This window comes from Pongo abelii, chromosome X (genome assembly GCF_028885655.2).
Source record: "Pongo abelii isolate AG06213 chromosome X, NHGRI_mPonAbe1-v2.0_pri, whole genome shotgun sequence".
Lineage (NCBI taxonomy): Eukaryota > Metazoa > Chordata > Mammalia > Primates > Hominidae > Pongo > Pongo abelii.
Window position 1 is genome coordinate 73,987,136 of NC_072008.2, and position 15,464 is coordinate 74,002,599.

Consider the following 15,464-nt stretch of genomic DNA (forward strand, 5'->3'; position numbering starts at 1 on the left):
CTCCCTGGGCAGTGAGTAAGGAGGGAAAAATGAGGTGTTGAAAAGATGACAAGTCGCCCTGTCAGAGCTCACCTTGGCAGGGAGCAGGCGGCAGGGGCCTGTGGGTGGTTGGGGGAGGTCGGCCCTGGAAGCCAGCCTACATGTGCCCAGAGCCAGGCAAGCTGATATGCAACAAGCAGGCACTGTGTATGCGTTTGTTTGGTTTAGAAAAGTCTAGCCCCCTCCCATTCCCACCATCAAAGATTCCTTCCTTTCCTTCCCAGTAGGAAGAGTAAAAGCCGCTGGGCCAGCGGTTTAGTGTATGATTGAAGGGGGAGGGGCAGTGGGAGAGGGCTGGGCAGGAGGCCCAAATCCGTCTTCTAAACTCCAAGACTTGGATCCCAAAGCCTCCTGGACATCCCTTGCATGTTTCAAAGGCACCTCGCACTTGACACATCCTAACCTGAATTCATCAATGCCACTTTCCACACCCGTGCATTCGGTCTCTCCTATATGGCTCCTATCTCAGTAAATGATCTCATCTTTCAGCCACCCAAGCCAAAATCTTGGGAGTCATCCAAGACTTCCTCATATCCCCATTTGGATTGGTCTCCCAATCTGTTCAGTTCCCTCTTATCTCTCAAATCTGTCTCATCTCTCTTCCCTGTGGCCACGACCCTATGTCAGCTTCCTTCATTCATTTACTCATTCGGCAACTTTTTATTAAGCCCTTACCATGTGCCAGGCACTGTGCTAGCCACTGAAGATTTGGCTGTGAATAAATCCGATCTGGTTCACAGTCCCATGGAGTTTTCTGTCAGGCACAGCTGGGCTCGCTGCAGTGGGATGGGGCCGACAAGATGAGCCAGAACACAATGGTTAAAAGCAGGTATTCAGGCCAGGCATGGTGGCTCACGCCTGTAATCCCAGCACTTTGGGAGGCCAAGGCAGGCAGATCACCTGAGGTCAGGAGTTCGAGACCAGCCTGGCCAACATGGTGAAACCCCATCTCTACTAAAAATACAAGTGGCTCTACCACTTATAACTGTGTGGCCTTGGGCAAGTCACTTAATCTCCCTGTGCTTGTTTTCTTGTGTGGAAGATGCGAGTGATGATAGCACCTACCTCATAGGGCTAATCTCAGGGTTGACTACATTGCTATTTTAAAGTGCCAGCTAGCACAGTGTTCTATTTGCATTGTTAATTTTATTATTTAAAATATGCAGTGAGGCAAGGCCTGACCATAAACCAAGTTCCAGGAGTCCAGGGGGAGGCCAGGCTAGGCTGGGAAGCAGTGGGTCGGATTGCAAGAATATGACAGCAGGAGCTTGCCATGGTCCTGTCAAGAAGTCAGCACAAGCAAATCCAACCGAGTCCTCATTAGCTGGCAGAGGCCTGTTATAGGACCTCCAGGTGCAGCATCCAGAAATCCAAAGGATAGGAAGCAAAGGGTAGCATAACAGTTACTGCCAAGAAAGCTAGAGTAGCAGCTCCAGCTCTGCTGCTTCCTAGCTATGTGACCCTGAACAGGTCATTTCCCCTTCTGAGCCTCAGTTTCTTAAGGATGGCAATTGGCAAGTGCTGAGAGCTTAATATGTGCCAGGCACTGTCCTATGCACCTGCTTCCTGCAAAGGGAGTTACTATTATTTAACTCCCATTTTACAGATGAGAAAACTGAGGCACAGAGCGCTTCAGGCTCTTGCCCAAGGTCACAGAGCAAGTGAAGTGCAAAACTAAGACCTGAAGGCAGGTATCTTTGAGACTAGTGATCGGAGCACCTTCCTTATACAGCTGCTGTGAAAATTCACTGAGATGATACTTAGGGAAGTGTTTAACAGGCTGGCTGGCTGCCCAGGAAGGACTGTCATCAGACTGTGGGCTCTTGTCACTGGGCTGAGGCTACAAAGGCTAGACCAGCAAAAGGAAGCCTGAGCCTCAGGCATCAAACAGGCCCTGAGGCAGCATCAGCAACTCCAGGAACAGGCCAGAATTCCGCTGGTCAGAAGCAGGGCTCAAGGTCAAGCCTGGGCTAGTGGCCAAGGGAACTAACCCATGAGACTGAGGGCAGAGACCATTTAAGTCACTTTTGGATTCCCCAGTGCTCCACAAAAGGAAGTACTTAATAAATATAGGAAGGAAATGGCACTTTAGAGTGCCTCCTGTGTACGGCCATTGCACTAGTCCCTCATGTCCTCTTTGAAGCAGTCCTGTGAGGTTATTATCCCCCTTCGACTGATAAGGAAACTGAGGCTCAGAGAGGTGAAGTTTCTCACTAAGGGCCCAGAGCTGATGAGTAGTCAAGTGACTCTTCCAACCTAGAGAAGAGAGAGGAAAAAAAAAAAAAAAAGGACAAAGAACCCCTCCCATTCATGGCAGGGGAGGAAGGTGCATTTTAACACACCAATTGACAATTCTCTGGTGATCATGGGCCTTACCACCTCTGCCTCACACTACCCATCTACGGCCAATGGACAAGCTCTACCTCTGCAGAGCCAGCACACGATGAGATTTGCACTTATATGTCCTAAGCCTTCACTGACAACCCTTGGGGACTGGGCCATAGAAGCCCCCACCCTCGCTGGCCTCAAAACTTGGTGCTGTAGGACATTTTCACGTGAGAACAAAGAGACCAGCAGGAATTTCTGACTCCCACAGCCCTAGATAAGATCCCAGGTCAGCTACCCTCTTAGCTGAGGGGACTCTGGGCAAGCTTTGGGCCTTTCTTTTCCCAGTGCCCAGCCTGGGAGGGAGGAGTCGATGTGGCAGCCATGTCTAATCAGGCGGGGCCCCATGACACAGAAGCTCCTTCATCTAGGCCTGTGGAGGGGTCAGACTGGGGCTCTGGGAGGGGCCAGAGGAGACACAGAGCCCATCCAGCCGGGACCAGCCCACATTCCTCAGCAGGCCTGGATGGGGTGGGCACGCGCAACAGGAAGCCAAGCCCTTCACCAAGAGGCTAAGCCGCCATCTGTGCATGCAGGCAGCAGTGAGCAAAGGGCCTGGGCCAGCGGAGTCAATTGCACAGAAAAAAAATAGCAAACATTTTGCTTCCTCCCCCTACGCCCGCCCCCACCCCACCATGGTGCAACACTCAGCTTCCAAAGGGAATGCTGGACTCCTGCTAACTATTTTTCTCCAGACTGGGGCCAGGCATCCGGAGTCAGCCTTGCTAAGTTGCTGAAGAGAGAATGATGGGATGGAGGGATTCTTTCTACCCAGGGAGTAGTTTGTTTGTTTTCCTTCTGAACCTTGAGCTCCTACTGCTCCAGCCCAGAAAAAAAAGAGCTAGCAAAAACAACAACAAACAACAACAGTCCCATTAAGATGGTATAGTATATTTTGTCTGTCTGTCATTTCATTTGCTCATTCCCACCACTCTATGGGATAGGGATTTTTTTTGGGGGTCCCATTTTATAAATAAGCAAACCAAAGCTGAGAGAGGGCATATGCTTGATCAAGACTCACAGTTAATTAGCACTAAAACTGCTTCAGACCCAGGTCTGACTCCAAATGCTGTGGTCGTTCCACTAGGCGACACTGCCTGGGTGCAAAGCCTCTTTGCAACTCCAACATAGGACCCGGGTGGCCAACGAGGGCCCGCTTGGCTTCCCTCAGGAAGATCCTGGCCTGAGAGGTTTCAGTCAGTGTTCGAGCAACATTTGAATTGTCTTTTAATTATTTCTCCCCAATCATCTGCTTGTTGAAGAGAATTTAAGAAATGCCCTTAAAAAGGAAAGACACTTAAAATTACCTATATCCCACCACTGAGAGAGAACCACTGTTAGCTAACTTCATGGTAGGTTTCCTGATAATCTTTTTATTATGCACATATACAATGTGAAGATCTCTTTTACATACCTGAGATCATGGTGGACCTGCTTTGAGTGCTGGGCCACCTTCCAGCCCCCACATCATATCTTCATGAGGCCAGCTCGACTGCAGTTCTTCTCCCTTGGAGACCTGCTGGAGCCAAAATTTCTGGTTCCCCACCGGGGGCCTGGCCTTGTAGCTGAAAGTCTCGACTGGCGTTTTCCCATTTATATCCTGACAATAGACTCCCCACTTCATTACTACATTACTAGATGTCACGTGGGAGGGTCTTTCTTTCACAACTCAGGGTCTCACATGCACAACACACACACACACACACACACACACACACACACACGGTACTGTTTCATACCTCCAGGCCTTTGTTCATTCAGGCCCCTTTGCCTGAGATTTCTGCCCTTTTTTCTCCCTCCCTCCCTCTTTCTCTGTCTCTGTCATGTATGCACATGGTAAAAAAAAAAAAAAAGAAAACGAACAAAAATAAAAACAATCAAATTAACATAACAAAAACTCCAGAAGGGAAAAAGAGCATACAGTGAGAAGTGAGGCTCCTCTTGTCCCTCACTTTGGCCCCTGTTTCTTATATATCATCTTTCCTGAGATATTCCGTATATTGGTTAGTACAAATGAATATGTGTCTTTTGTGAATCGTGAATGATAATAACTGCCCACTGTTGGACGCCTTGCTTTTGTAACTTCTTGATTTTTTGATACTGTTGCACGGCAATAACTGTGGATGTGCCTCATGCTGGGTACAGGCTGTCTAGCGAAGTATCTGATGGCTGTGCCATAATTTTTTAAACCGGGCCCCTAGTAATGGACATTTAAATGCCTTTCTGTCTCTTGCTACTACAAACAATGCAACAATAAAGATACTTGTAAAAACAACCTTGTGCTTTTGCACATGTAGCATAAATTCCTACTACTGGAATTGCTGGGTCAGAAAGTATGTGGATTTTAAATGTTAATACATTTTACTAAAGGGCCCTTCAAACAAATGGTAACAATTGACACCCCCACTGTCAAAGACAACCCCACAAAGACAACGTAGAAAGGGCCCATCCTACACTCCCTTTCCTTACCTGTTTGGTGCCTCTGAGGCCCAGCCCCCTCCCAGCTGGGCCAGCCACGGTCTTTGCTCTCAGGTCACCCTGTGCCTGCCTCCACGTTGCCTTTTACAAAGAATGTGGCAAACCTATGTTTGTCTGTCTCCCACACTAGACTATGAGCTTTTTGAGGGAAGGACTAAGCCCTACTCATCTCTCACAGGCCCCAACTGAACACACCACAGGCAGAAGCTCAATCAATATTTGTTGAACTAAACTAGCCAGCTCTGAACCTCCATCTTTGAGTGCAAGAGTGGGCAGAAATGTGTTTGCTGAATGCAATGCGAGCATGGTCCTGACTGAGCAGAGCCTTGGGCTTGGTTCCCTGGGTCCCTGCAGATCTGTATCCATGTGTTTGGTGGCCCAGTCCCTGATTCCCTTCAGGCTGGCCCCCAGGCCCTGCTTTAGTCACACACCTCTGACTATGAGTAGACACTGTCTCCTAGTCCTCAGTTCCCATGGAAGAATTCTTCTATGTATGTGTCTTGTTTTTCCTCTTTCTCCTACCGAAGTGCCTGACTTCTGTTGTCTGTGTGCCCCTGAGCTGCTCTTGCCCTGGTCCCACAGTGCTCTGCTTGGAGGCAGGTGGCACACAGTGCTTACGACCAGAGTGCCTGAATGGGGTCTAGCTGCAGCCAGTTGGGGCTTCTACACTGACGTCCAGATCCCCGCATGCTCCCCACCACGGTGGGACTAGGATGGATGGGGAGAAGACATCTCTGGTGCCCTCCCCCACCAAGCAAACACGCTCTTGCTCTGTCTTCAAAATGCCATCACCTTTCTGAACGTTGGTCTCCTTACCACTCACCTGGGGTTGATGGCGGGGTCCAGTGAAATCAGTGAATGCAAAGGGGTCTGGGGAAATCTTATCCAAATGTGAGAGACTGTGAAGTCTCACTAATGTTTTACCACCCTTCTTGGGATAGTGAAGTACACAGGGAGGAAACAGGAGGAAGGGGGACCTCCAGGGATCAGCAAAACCCACAGCAATGGGCCTAGCTACTAAGCTCCAGGCTGCAGAGGCAAATGCCAAGGCAGGCTGAAAGGGTTGCCCAGAGGTCCCAGAACCTGGCTTGCTCCACGCCAGACCTTGTGCAAGGCTGGGACCATGTCGGCAAACACCCTATCAGCTTCATGTTTTTCAGAGGTTCAATCCGGGCCAAAGAAGGCTGTGCTGAGACTTGTTGCCATGTATTTCTCCATCTTCAGATAAACGCCACCTTCTCTCCACAGGCTTTGGGCATGAGAACAGCCTCTGACACACTGGGGATTCCACAGGACAAACAGAAAATGGGATAGAGGTTGAGGGTTGAGAGGATGGCAGGAGGGGAAGGGGGCGTCAGGGCCTTCAGAGGCTGGGGGTGGGAGTGGGGCTAAGCTTGGTCCAAGCCCCATGACTCCTACTGGGTTCTCTGAACACAGCCCCTGCCTGAGCCTACCTTGGGAGAGGAATCTATTCACCCTGTCACCAAGTGTTGCTGAACACTTTTGTGCCAAGCAGTGCATGCCAGGACTGTAGAAATGGCTCACACATAGCTTTTGACCTTAAGAACTTAGAGATGGGAGACACAGAGAGGAAAGGAGCTAGGGGATATTGAATTTTTCTTTTCAGGAGCTGGCAAATGAGGTTTTTTGTTGTTGTTGTTTTTGTTTTTTGTTTTTTTTTTGAAATGGAGTCTTGCTCTGTTGCCCAGGCTGGAGTGCAGTGGTGCGATCTTGGCTCACTGCAACTTCCACCTCCTGGGTTCAAGCCATTCTTCTGCCTCAGCCTCCCGAGTAGCTGGGACTACAGGCGCCCCACCACCATGCCCGGCTAATTTTTGTATTTTTAGTAGAGACGGGGTTTCACCACGTTGGTCAGGCTGGTCTCAAACTCCTGACCTCGTGATCAGTTCACCTCGGCCTCCCAAAGTGCTGGGATTACAGGCGTGAGCCACCGCGCCCGGCCACAGATGAACTTTTTAAAGGATGAATAAAATTTAAACAGAGCTGAAAAGGACATTTCAGGTCAGAGGTCCTTAGGCACTTCCATGGAAGGGTTTCACTGAAACAAAGGGCTAAGAGAAGGGTAGGGCCTTAGGGCACAGTAAGAGCCTTCTAATGGTTCAGCTGTAGTGCCAGCTGGGGAGACCACCTCAGAAGTTACAGTGCTCTCTTGCAAGATGTAGTGCTTTATGCCTCAAATGATTGACCAAATCTGGGGCTTTTTATTTCACAGCCAGAAAACAAGACCAGAAACCCAGAAGTAAATTGTGGTGGGTGATACCTTCAATGAACATCCAAACAACTTACTCTCATAAATGACTGCTTCATATCTGGAGGCCCCTGAGGCCTGCTGTTCTAAAACCATGGCCCCGGGTGCCAATGACAGGTCCACTGCATCATAAACAGAAATTATCTGACCCTTGGCCATGTGGAATATCTCATATGATGAGGAAAACAGTCACAAAAGTGGGCTATGGTGTTGGCAAGTGTGCCACTTGGGGTTCCTAGTTACAAACAACAGAAACCAATGCTAGTTTAATTGAATCAGAAAAGTTTTATTGGAAAGCTATGGAGGAGCTTGGGGAATTGTCAGAGAGGCTGGAGAATCAGAAACTGGCAGGAGCAAGGGAACTGGGCAGCCAAGGACACAGCCACATCCTGCCATAGGAGCTATTGGCCGCCAGCACTGTCAGCACGGGACCCACATCACTGCCGCCCTGTACCACCGCTGCTGCCGCCCCTGCTGCCACCAACGTCATCACCACAGCAGTACAGGGACAAAATGATTCAGGACCCCCACTTCTCTGACTTTCTCCCTCCAGCCTTAAAGTACTGGGTACAAGCGTATGATGGGCTTAGTTGACGTCCCAGGTCCAAGTCGCAGCTGCTCAGGGCCCCAGGAGTACAGGTCTTGGGGCCTGTGGGCTTTCCTGGTAGAGCACGCCTCAAGTCCACCAAGACACTGCAGTAGCAGGTTGCTCCAACACACCAGCAGGGGGCTTTGAGCACCGGGTAAGTGTTCCTTTCTGTGCAGAGACTAATTCTGACTAAAAGGCAAATTAGGGTCACTGCTATGCAATAGCAACAGAAAGGAAGATGATTAGGACCCAAGCGTGCTCCTAAAATACCTCCTTAGGTGGTGCCAGTCGGAGCACAGCAAAGGTTAATGGCAAACCTCCAAAACCCCACCCTAAAAGGGCTCTCCAAGGACTCAGACTCCTGAGCCTCCATAACCAGCTAAGGTGCTGGCTGAAGGCCAAGGGGAAACCTAGAATGACTTGTGAGGGATGAAGTCATAAATATCAGCTTGACCAGTTGCAGAAAAAAGAGCTGCAGTTTCAACCCACGTTTCTGTACTTGCAGTGAGAGAAGAATGACATCTTGCTTTTTCTAAGTTGGAAAAATTTTTGATTTTGCTTATTTTGTTGTAATAATATTCATGAAAATGCACTGACACTGTAAAAAATATGAAGCAAATTCATTATTTCAAGTGAAAAACAAAAGCCTCCTTCCTGACTGCTTTCCCCCAATCCTCCGTCCCTCCCTAGAGGTAACCCCTGCCATCAGTTAGGCATGTCGCCTTCCAGACATTCTTAAGCATTTTCATATAAAATTTGGTTTTGTAAGTTTTATTTTACACACTGTACGTGTTGCTCTACGCTATGCTTTCTTTACTTAACACTGTCTTGGAGATCTTTTCATATCAGTACATCCAACTTTTAACTGCTGCGTAGTTTTAATTCCATAGTAGCAAGGAACCCAGGTTAGGCTGAAGGACATGCACCATTTGAATATGTTGATAGATAGCTACTACCCAAACTGTTCTCCAAAAAGACTGCTATTGTTTATATGCACACCAACCCCATGAGTCTTCTCATTTCATCTCTTCCTAGCCTAAACTAGATATTATCATGAAGAAAAGCTATTGGCTTCTGATAGATGTAATATGTTTCATTGGTGTGTTAAATTACATGTCACCGATTATGAGTCAGGTTGAACATGAACAACATCCAGCCTGTTGGAGATGCGCAGAAATAGCACTCAGAAACTATTAGCAGGAGCATGAACAAGTACAACGACTTTGGAAAGCAATTTGGCTATATCTAGTTGGGGTGAAGATGCTCAAACCCTAGGACCCAGAAATTTCACTTCCATATACTTACCTCTAGAGAACTTCACACATGTACACAAAAGCACATCTGTTTAGTATGTTCATTGCTGCAAAATGCTGGGAAGAACCTAAATGTTCACCAGTAGGGAAATGGATAAATAAGGTGTGGTAATTCATACAATTAAATATTTTGTATACAGCAGTTAAACTGCATGAACTAGATCGACATGTATCAAAATGGCTGTCTCCAAAACACTGTTGAGTTTAAAATTCAAGTTGCAAAATGATATATACAGTCTATCAATTATATCCATTTAAAAAACATTAATACTCTTTGATTATGAATATTTATATACACACATATACATACAAACACACACTCATATATATGTCTAAAGACATAGACAAGAAGTAAACACACCATTTTCTGGGTAGTGCTTACCTCTGTGTAAGAAAGAAGGTAAATATTATGGGCTGAGGAACTTCACCTGTGCCTAAAAAAAAATTATTTATTGGAGAGAGAGAGAGAAGAGAGGGGTGGCAAGGGGGAGAGAGAGAGACAGACAGACAGACAGACAGAGACATCTCTGAAGCAAATATAGCTAAATGTTAAAACCTGTTCACTCTGTGTAGGTGAGTACCTGTATTTTCCTGTAGCACTTGTGTGGCATATTTTTTCAATTCCTATCTGTGTCACTGTGTTAAGCTATAAAATTGGCATATAGCTTTATTTTTTTGGACCCATTCCCTCTGAGAGTTTCTGTTTTCTCAAAGGTGATTTTAACTCATTCATCCCTACATTCAGTTTGGACTTAATCCTACCATTGTTTTTTTTCTTTACCATGCTTTCTTATTGTTTCTTTCTTTCCTTCTTTCTTTTCTTCCTTCTTCATCTATTTGACCTTTTCCCCTGCAGTAGTTGGACAACCATACACTTTATTCCTACTTTTAAAGTCACTGCCCTCATTTTTTTTTTTTTTTTTTTTTTTTTTTTTTTTTGCAATTGTTGAAGTCAGCATCCCCAGTGAAACTAAAGCTTTTGATGCAAATGCAAGGGATCAATTATAAAGTCATTCAGTACCACTGCTTCAGACAAAACCAAAAAATTCCATTATACCATGTAAAACCAAAAGAACAACTTTAATAAGCTTTTACGGCACTGCAATTACAGGAACATCGACCCATAACATGCAACAAAAATTATTTTGCCTTTTGGACATATTTAACAGATAAACTTGACATTACAAGTAACAGCAACACATTCTACTGAAGAAAACAAATGCGATTTAACTTTCAGGTTAGAAAACATATCTTCTTACTGCAATCTCAAGTAGCATTTAGAAAGTTTAGTTTTCCCTTTTCTAACCTCTAAAAGATGATATGATTTTTAATGCAATCATACACAACTGTTTTCACATTGGAAATAATCACGAGGAATCAATAGGTTTAGGCTAACTGACTGATTGCTTTTGTTTCCATTGTTAATTTCAAGAGGGCTCCTGCAGTATTGTGGATTTCAGATGGGGAAAATAATCAGACCAGGAGTAAACAGCCTTGGTCTTTAGAGTGGGGGAGGGAACATGCAGCGGCACACGGGGCAGGTGCCTGACTTCTGAAGCCAGATGGACACACACGGCTTGTGGAAATAGTGGTGGCACGGCAGCTCAGTTGCCACCTCCCCCTTCACATATTCGCTACAGCAGATGGGGCAGCACATCTCCTGACCAACTGCGCCATGATCTTCAGTGACTAGGATCTCGGGAAGAGCGTCAATGCTCTCCTTGCTTGCTGGTGGATTGGCCACCTCTACATCCACTGCGAGAGACTCCAAGTGCGCAAGGGCAGTTTCCATTGCCTGGGCCAGGCGTTCTTCAAGTGCCATGTAGGTGAGGAACTGAGGATCCACGTAGGAAATGGCTTCAGCCACTCCTAACCCATCTGCAAATCCATCAAAGAGGCTCCAATCCACTTCTAGGTCTTCACTCACACTGGAGTCATCTTCAAGGTTGTTGTTTCCATCCAGCATGAATACCCCAGGTTGCATCAACTCGTGACCAGAATCATTATCCCCCTCACTGCTACTGTCATTCTCATTGTACTGGAGCCAAGGAATTTCTCCTTCTTCCAGGGATGCCTGTTCTTCCTGAAGAGATGGTTCTCGAACTTCTTCAAGGTAATTGCTGCCATTGCTGCCATTGCTGCCAGCACTGGCCCCGGCGCCAGCCCCGGCACTGGCACTAGCACCGGGGCCGGGGCTGGTGCCAGTGCTGGCACTCACCTTAGCCTGTGGAGGTTCCCGCTCTTCTTTCCCCGGCAGAGTCTCCCAGCTTTCGCCACTGGAGGACAGGGTTTGCTCTCGGCTTCGATACTTCCGACGCAGAGCAGCAATCCACTCTTTGTCACTGTCAGAGTCTTCGTCGCAGTATTTGTAGTAATCATCACTGTGCGTCCAGAAGTCAGGGTCGGCCATGGTGCGTCGTCGTCTCGGCACCTTTTCTGGTTTCACTTGGTCACTCCTTGTTTCCCGTTTGTCTTCAGGGTACTTTGGCTCAGAATAGCCACTTGAACTCTCGCCTCTCCCTCTTCTTGCCAGGCCATCCGAGTGGCCTTCATTGTCATTGGCGGTATCCCTCCACCTGGAAGTACTGTGTGGCATATCATCATCATCATCAGTATCAAAAAAAATTTTTGGTTTCACGCAGTTTGGACTTGCCAGGTTTCTGATTTTGGGCCTGACCACAGGTTCCTCTGCACTCTTTGAGGTGTTTTCCCCACCACCACAAATACTCACAGGAGCCCTGCTGGGACGTGCAGGTAAATTTTGCTCCCTTCTCTCCCTCTCCAAGTTGTCACCTTTTGTAGCCACCTTGCCTTCAGCAGAAGATGACTGTGAGGCCACACTACTTTGTGGCAGGAAGTCAGCTCTGCTAGCTGAGCATCTTGCTGCAGGGACTGGGTCTAACTTGTCTCGCTCCTCTCTCACATCATGGCTAAAACTAGAGAACTGTGGAGGTGGCCCAGCCAAAGACCTTGCCCCTTTCTCTGGGTCATACAGCTTATCATCTTTAAACTTGCCAGTTTTCCCTCTCACTGGCGGTCGCTCAACAGGCCCAGCCCCCTCCTCCTCACTATCATCTGCCCCATAAGAGTCAATATGTCCATAGGCCATTCCTCTTCTGCTACCCGAAGCTCTGTACTCTCTTGGCGGATACCTGGAATAGTCCTCATTATCAATATTCAGGTTGGTTCCTGAACTCTCGCTGTCGTCCCAACTACGACGAGTAGTGGAAAATGGCGATCGGCTCCTCTTGGTGGTTTGACTGGGGGCTGATCTGTGCATTGGGACTTCGGAGTTTGTCTTTCTCTGGCTGGCAATCCTTTCCCGCTGGCTCGTGGGTGGCCTGAAACTGACATAAGCATGCCTTCTTCCATACCTCCTACCTGTATTGGACTGATACCCTCCTGTTGGATTGGGCCATACAGGCTTGCTAGATTCCTGACCCATCACTCTGACTTAGGAGGGTTTCCAATACAGCTGGGGCTCGGGTAGGAGGGCTCCTGCTCCCTGCACACGTTTTTGAGATGGGAAAGTAAAATCAGTTTAGAATAAAGGAGCAGGGAGATTTATTTTCACTTCAGCAGGCAGGTAACAGAAAGAATAAGGGGCCTTTAAAATGAGTTTCACTTTCTTCTAAGGCCTGGAGTAGCATTCCAGTGACTGTCAGGTGTAGACCTGGAACACATTTTTAATGTTGGCAAAATGATTACAAGACTGGGTTTGCAGGAAAGCCAGACTTAGAGGAGAATCTGATGGAAGGTTGGGGGGTGACTGGACACTTGGAAGGTGGGTGAAGTACTGTGGAATTATGCAACGTGGGGAAAGGAAAGACTGCTGTAGGTTTTTTTATGGGGTGTCTGCGTTTTTCTGAGTGCTGCAGACATACAGGAGAAATGCAAATTGGAATAGAGTGGAAAATACAGATCGCTGTGTGTGCACGAGTGCCTATGTGTCTGTCTATCAAGAGGAGAGGGACAGGTGGAAGGGGACAGAGGGATGTTTATGTTTGTAGGGGGAAAGGGTATGAGTGTTAGAATGAGACCCATTCTGGATGTGGGTATGAAAATGACAGGCATGGGTGGGGTGGCTTTGGAGGAGAGGGGTGCGTGTATGTATGAGGAAAGGGAAGGTGTTTGTGTGTGTAGCTGTATGTGAGGCAGCTGAAACTACAGAAGGATGCCCATGTTTATGTGTATGTCACAGGCAGGGGAGTGTATGGTTGGCAATGGAGAGGAGTGTCTGAGAGTTTGTGTGTGTGTATGTTAGCCAAAATGAGAGGCAACAATGGAGAAATGTCAGTGTGAGCAAATGCAGCAGGCACAAATGGAAGCGGGGGTGGGGGGTGCGCAGCACTGGAGAGGGATGTGCTTGAGGTGGATGGAACAGAGGCGGGCAATCAAAGAACGATGCCTGCCTGTGTGGATATGGCAAGTAGGGAGGCAGGTGGTGTCCCCATAGAAGGATTTATGTGAGTGTGAGTGTGTGCACCTCGGGGACCAGCAAAAGAGAGCTGTGTCTGACACACGTGGCAGAGAGAGCAATAGAGGAGAGCATTTGAGAAGGGGGTATGAATGAGCACATGTGGCTACATATGTATGTCACTGGCCAGCGATAGAAAGATGTCCTTATGTGTGTATATAACAGGAAGGAAGAAGGAGGGCAGCCGGAGGGGGTGTGTGAATAGGCATGTGTTCGCGAGAGCACGCAGAGGCCGAGCAGGGAGGGGGCCGGTGCTAGAGGTGTGTATGTGGTAGGCGGATAGAGGAGGGGGAAGGCATGAGAGGGTGTGAGGGTGTGTGAGAGGGTGTGTGCTGCGTGTGCCTGCGCATGCGCGGGGGAGGGGACGCACTGGAACCTTGCGGATGGAGGGGCAAGGAGGGGGCTACAATGAAAGGCTTCTGTGCGGGGGCGCGTGCTCGCGAGACACTGGGGGTGGGGGGTAGGGGGGGACGCAATGTCATAATAAGAGGTGGGAAAAGGCCATCAGCTCAAACGGGGAGACCCAAACCGATGTGGCAGGGGAGAGGGAAAATGAAAGAAAAGGGCGTGCGTGGGTCTAGTTTTCCCTGAGAATAATTATTTTTTCCTTACAATTTTTTCCCTGGGAACAGTATTTTTACCTAAAAATCTTAACCATTTACCATTTGGCAAAACAACAGCAAAATATGGGAAGAAAAGCCACGGAGTGCTCCGCAAAGGGGCCGAGGAGGGAAGAAGGAAGGAGAGGGGAGGAGAGGCAGGGAGAAGTGGGAGAGGGCCGCGACCACCACTGCCCTCCCAAGAGCGATGAAAGCCACTCGAGTGGGGACCGCGCCACACCAAAGGGGTTCCGGCAGCGGAGGATGTGGCCCCAGAACAGGCCGATGGAGGGCATGGGCCTCACTCTGCAGTCAGGTCCCGCGTCCGCCCCACCCCTTCCCGAGGGGCGAACCTGAAAAGCAGTTCCCAGGAACCCCCCAAAATCCTCGCCCCCGTGCCCGGCCACTCGCCCCGCGCCCGGCCACTCGCGCCACCGCCAGCGCCCGGATGAATCGAGGAAACAATCAGCCTTTCACTCACCAAGTCCAGAAAGCCACACGCTTTTCAGAGAAGCAGAGCTCTCGGATCTCCGACCGCCACGACCGCCAGAGCCGCTGCTCCCGGTCTCGAGCTCCTCCCCCGCCAGACAGCAGCGGGGCGGGCGGCGACTGCGGCGGCGGAAGTGATTGTGAAGTCAGCTGGAGCCCGCCCCCTTGATGTGGCGGGGGCGGCAGCTGCTCTCCACAAATCAGGGTGGGCCCGAAAGCATTATTTCATCTTAAATGATGAAATCGTCAAGGATACAGAAAAGGACAGCGAAAAATGTCACAAACACCCAGCTTTAACTAATGTTAAACATTTAGCTATATTCCCTTCTGGTTTTTTTTATAAATAAAATAAAATCTGCAAATTCTTTCTGATTAAGTCCAATGTGAGAGTAATTACGTTACTACATCACATCCTATGTTGCGTGTTATGGTTGTACCGAAAGTATTAAAACTGCGAAACTATATTTAGGGTTGCAGTAAGCTTAAATTTTTTTTAACCTGATGGTTAAAGCAAATTGAAGCTGTTTATGTTGAATTTGTTGCTGCTAATCACAAAACCAAGCTTCTCTATCCCAAGAGATCATAAGACACAACACAGGTTCATATTCTGGTATTGCATTGCAGTTAAAAAATATTGTAGTTATGCCTTTTGGATTTATACCATTTTACTGAATTCTGAAGTCTTTAAATTGCGCTTTATAATGGAACTCTAATATTTACAGCCAATCTAAACATTTCCCATGTTCACAACAGTAACAAAGTTTTGTTCTTACTGGAAACAAAATGCATAATAGAACAAAAATCTTAGGGGTAACAACATAATAGA

General features: G+C 47.9%; 2 protein-coding genes across 6 annotated transcripts in view; both read right to left on the minus strand.

The window, feature by feature from the left end:
* The window catches only part of LOC129052946 (uncharacterized), an 89,379-nt gene extending 79,378 nt beyond the window's left edge, over positions 1–10,001 (minus strand). The window contains exon 1 of one of the 2 annotated variants that reach the window (XM_054544686.2): positions 3,839–10,001. The gene's annotated coding sequence lies outside the window, so the exon portion shown is untranslated. Of the gene's footprint in view, positions 1–714; positions 3,212–3,838 lie in introns of those variants that run through there. The other variant, XM_063721076.1, reaches the window with a different exon arrangement.
* Positions 10,002–10,134: 133 nt separating this feature from the next.
* On the minus strand, positions 10,135–14,758 carry PJA1 (praja ring finger ubiquitin ligase 1). 4 transcript variants are annotated; one of them, XM_009234946.4, is made up of 2 exons: positions 14,631–14,758; positions 10,135–12,420 (listed from the first exon to the last, which is right to left on the minus strand). In XM_009234946.4, the coding sequence occupies exon 2, from the start codon at positions 12,351–12,353 to the stop codon at positions 10,575–10,577; it is 1,779 nt and encodes a 592-aa protein (XP_009233221.1). In that variant the 5' UTR covers positions 12,354–12,420; positions 14,631–14,758; the 3' UTR covers positions 10,135–10,574.
* Between the last annotated feature and the right edge of the window lie 706 nt (positions 14,759–15,464).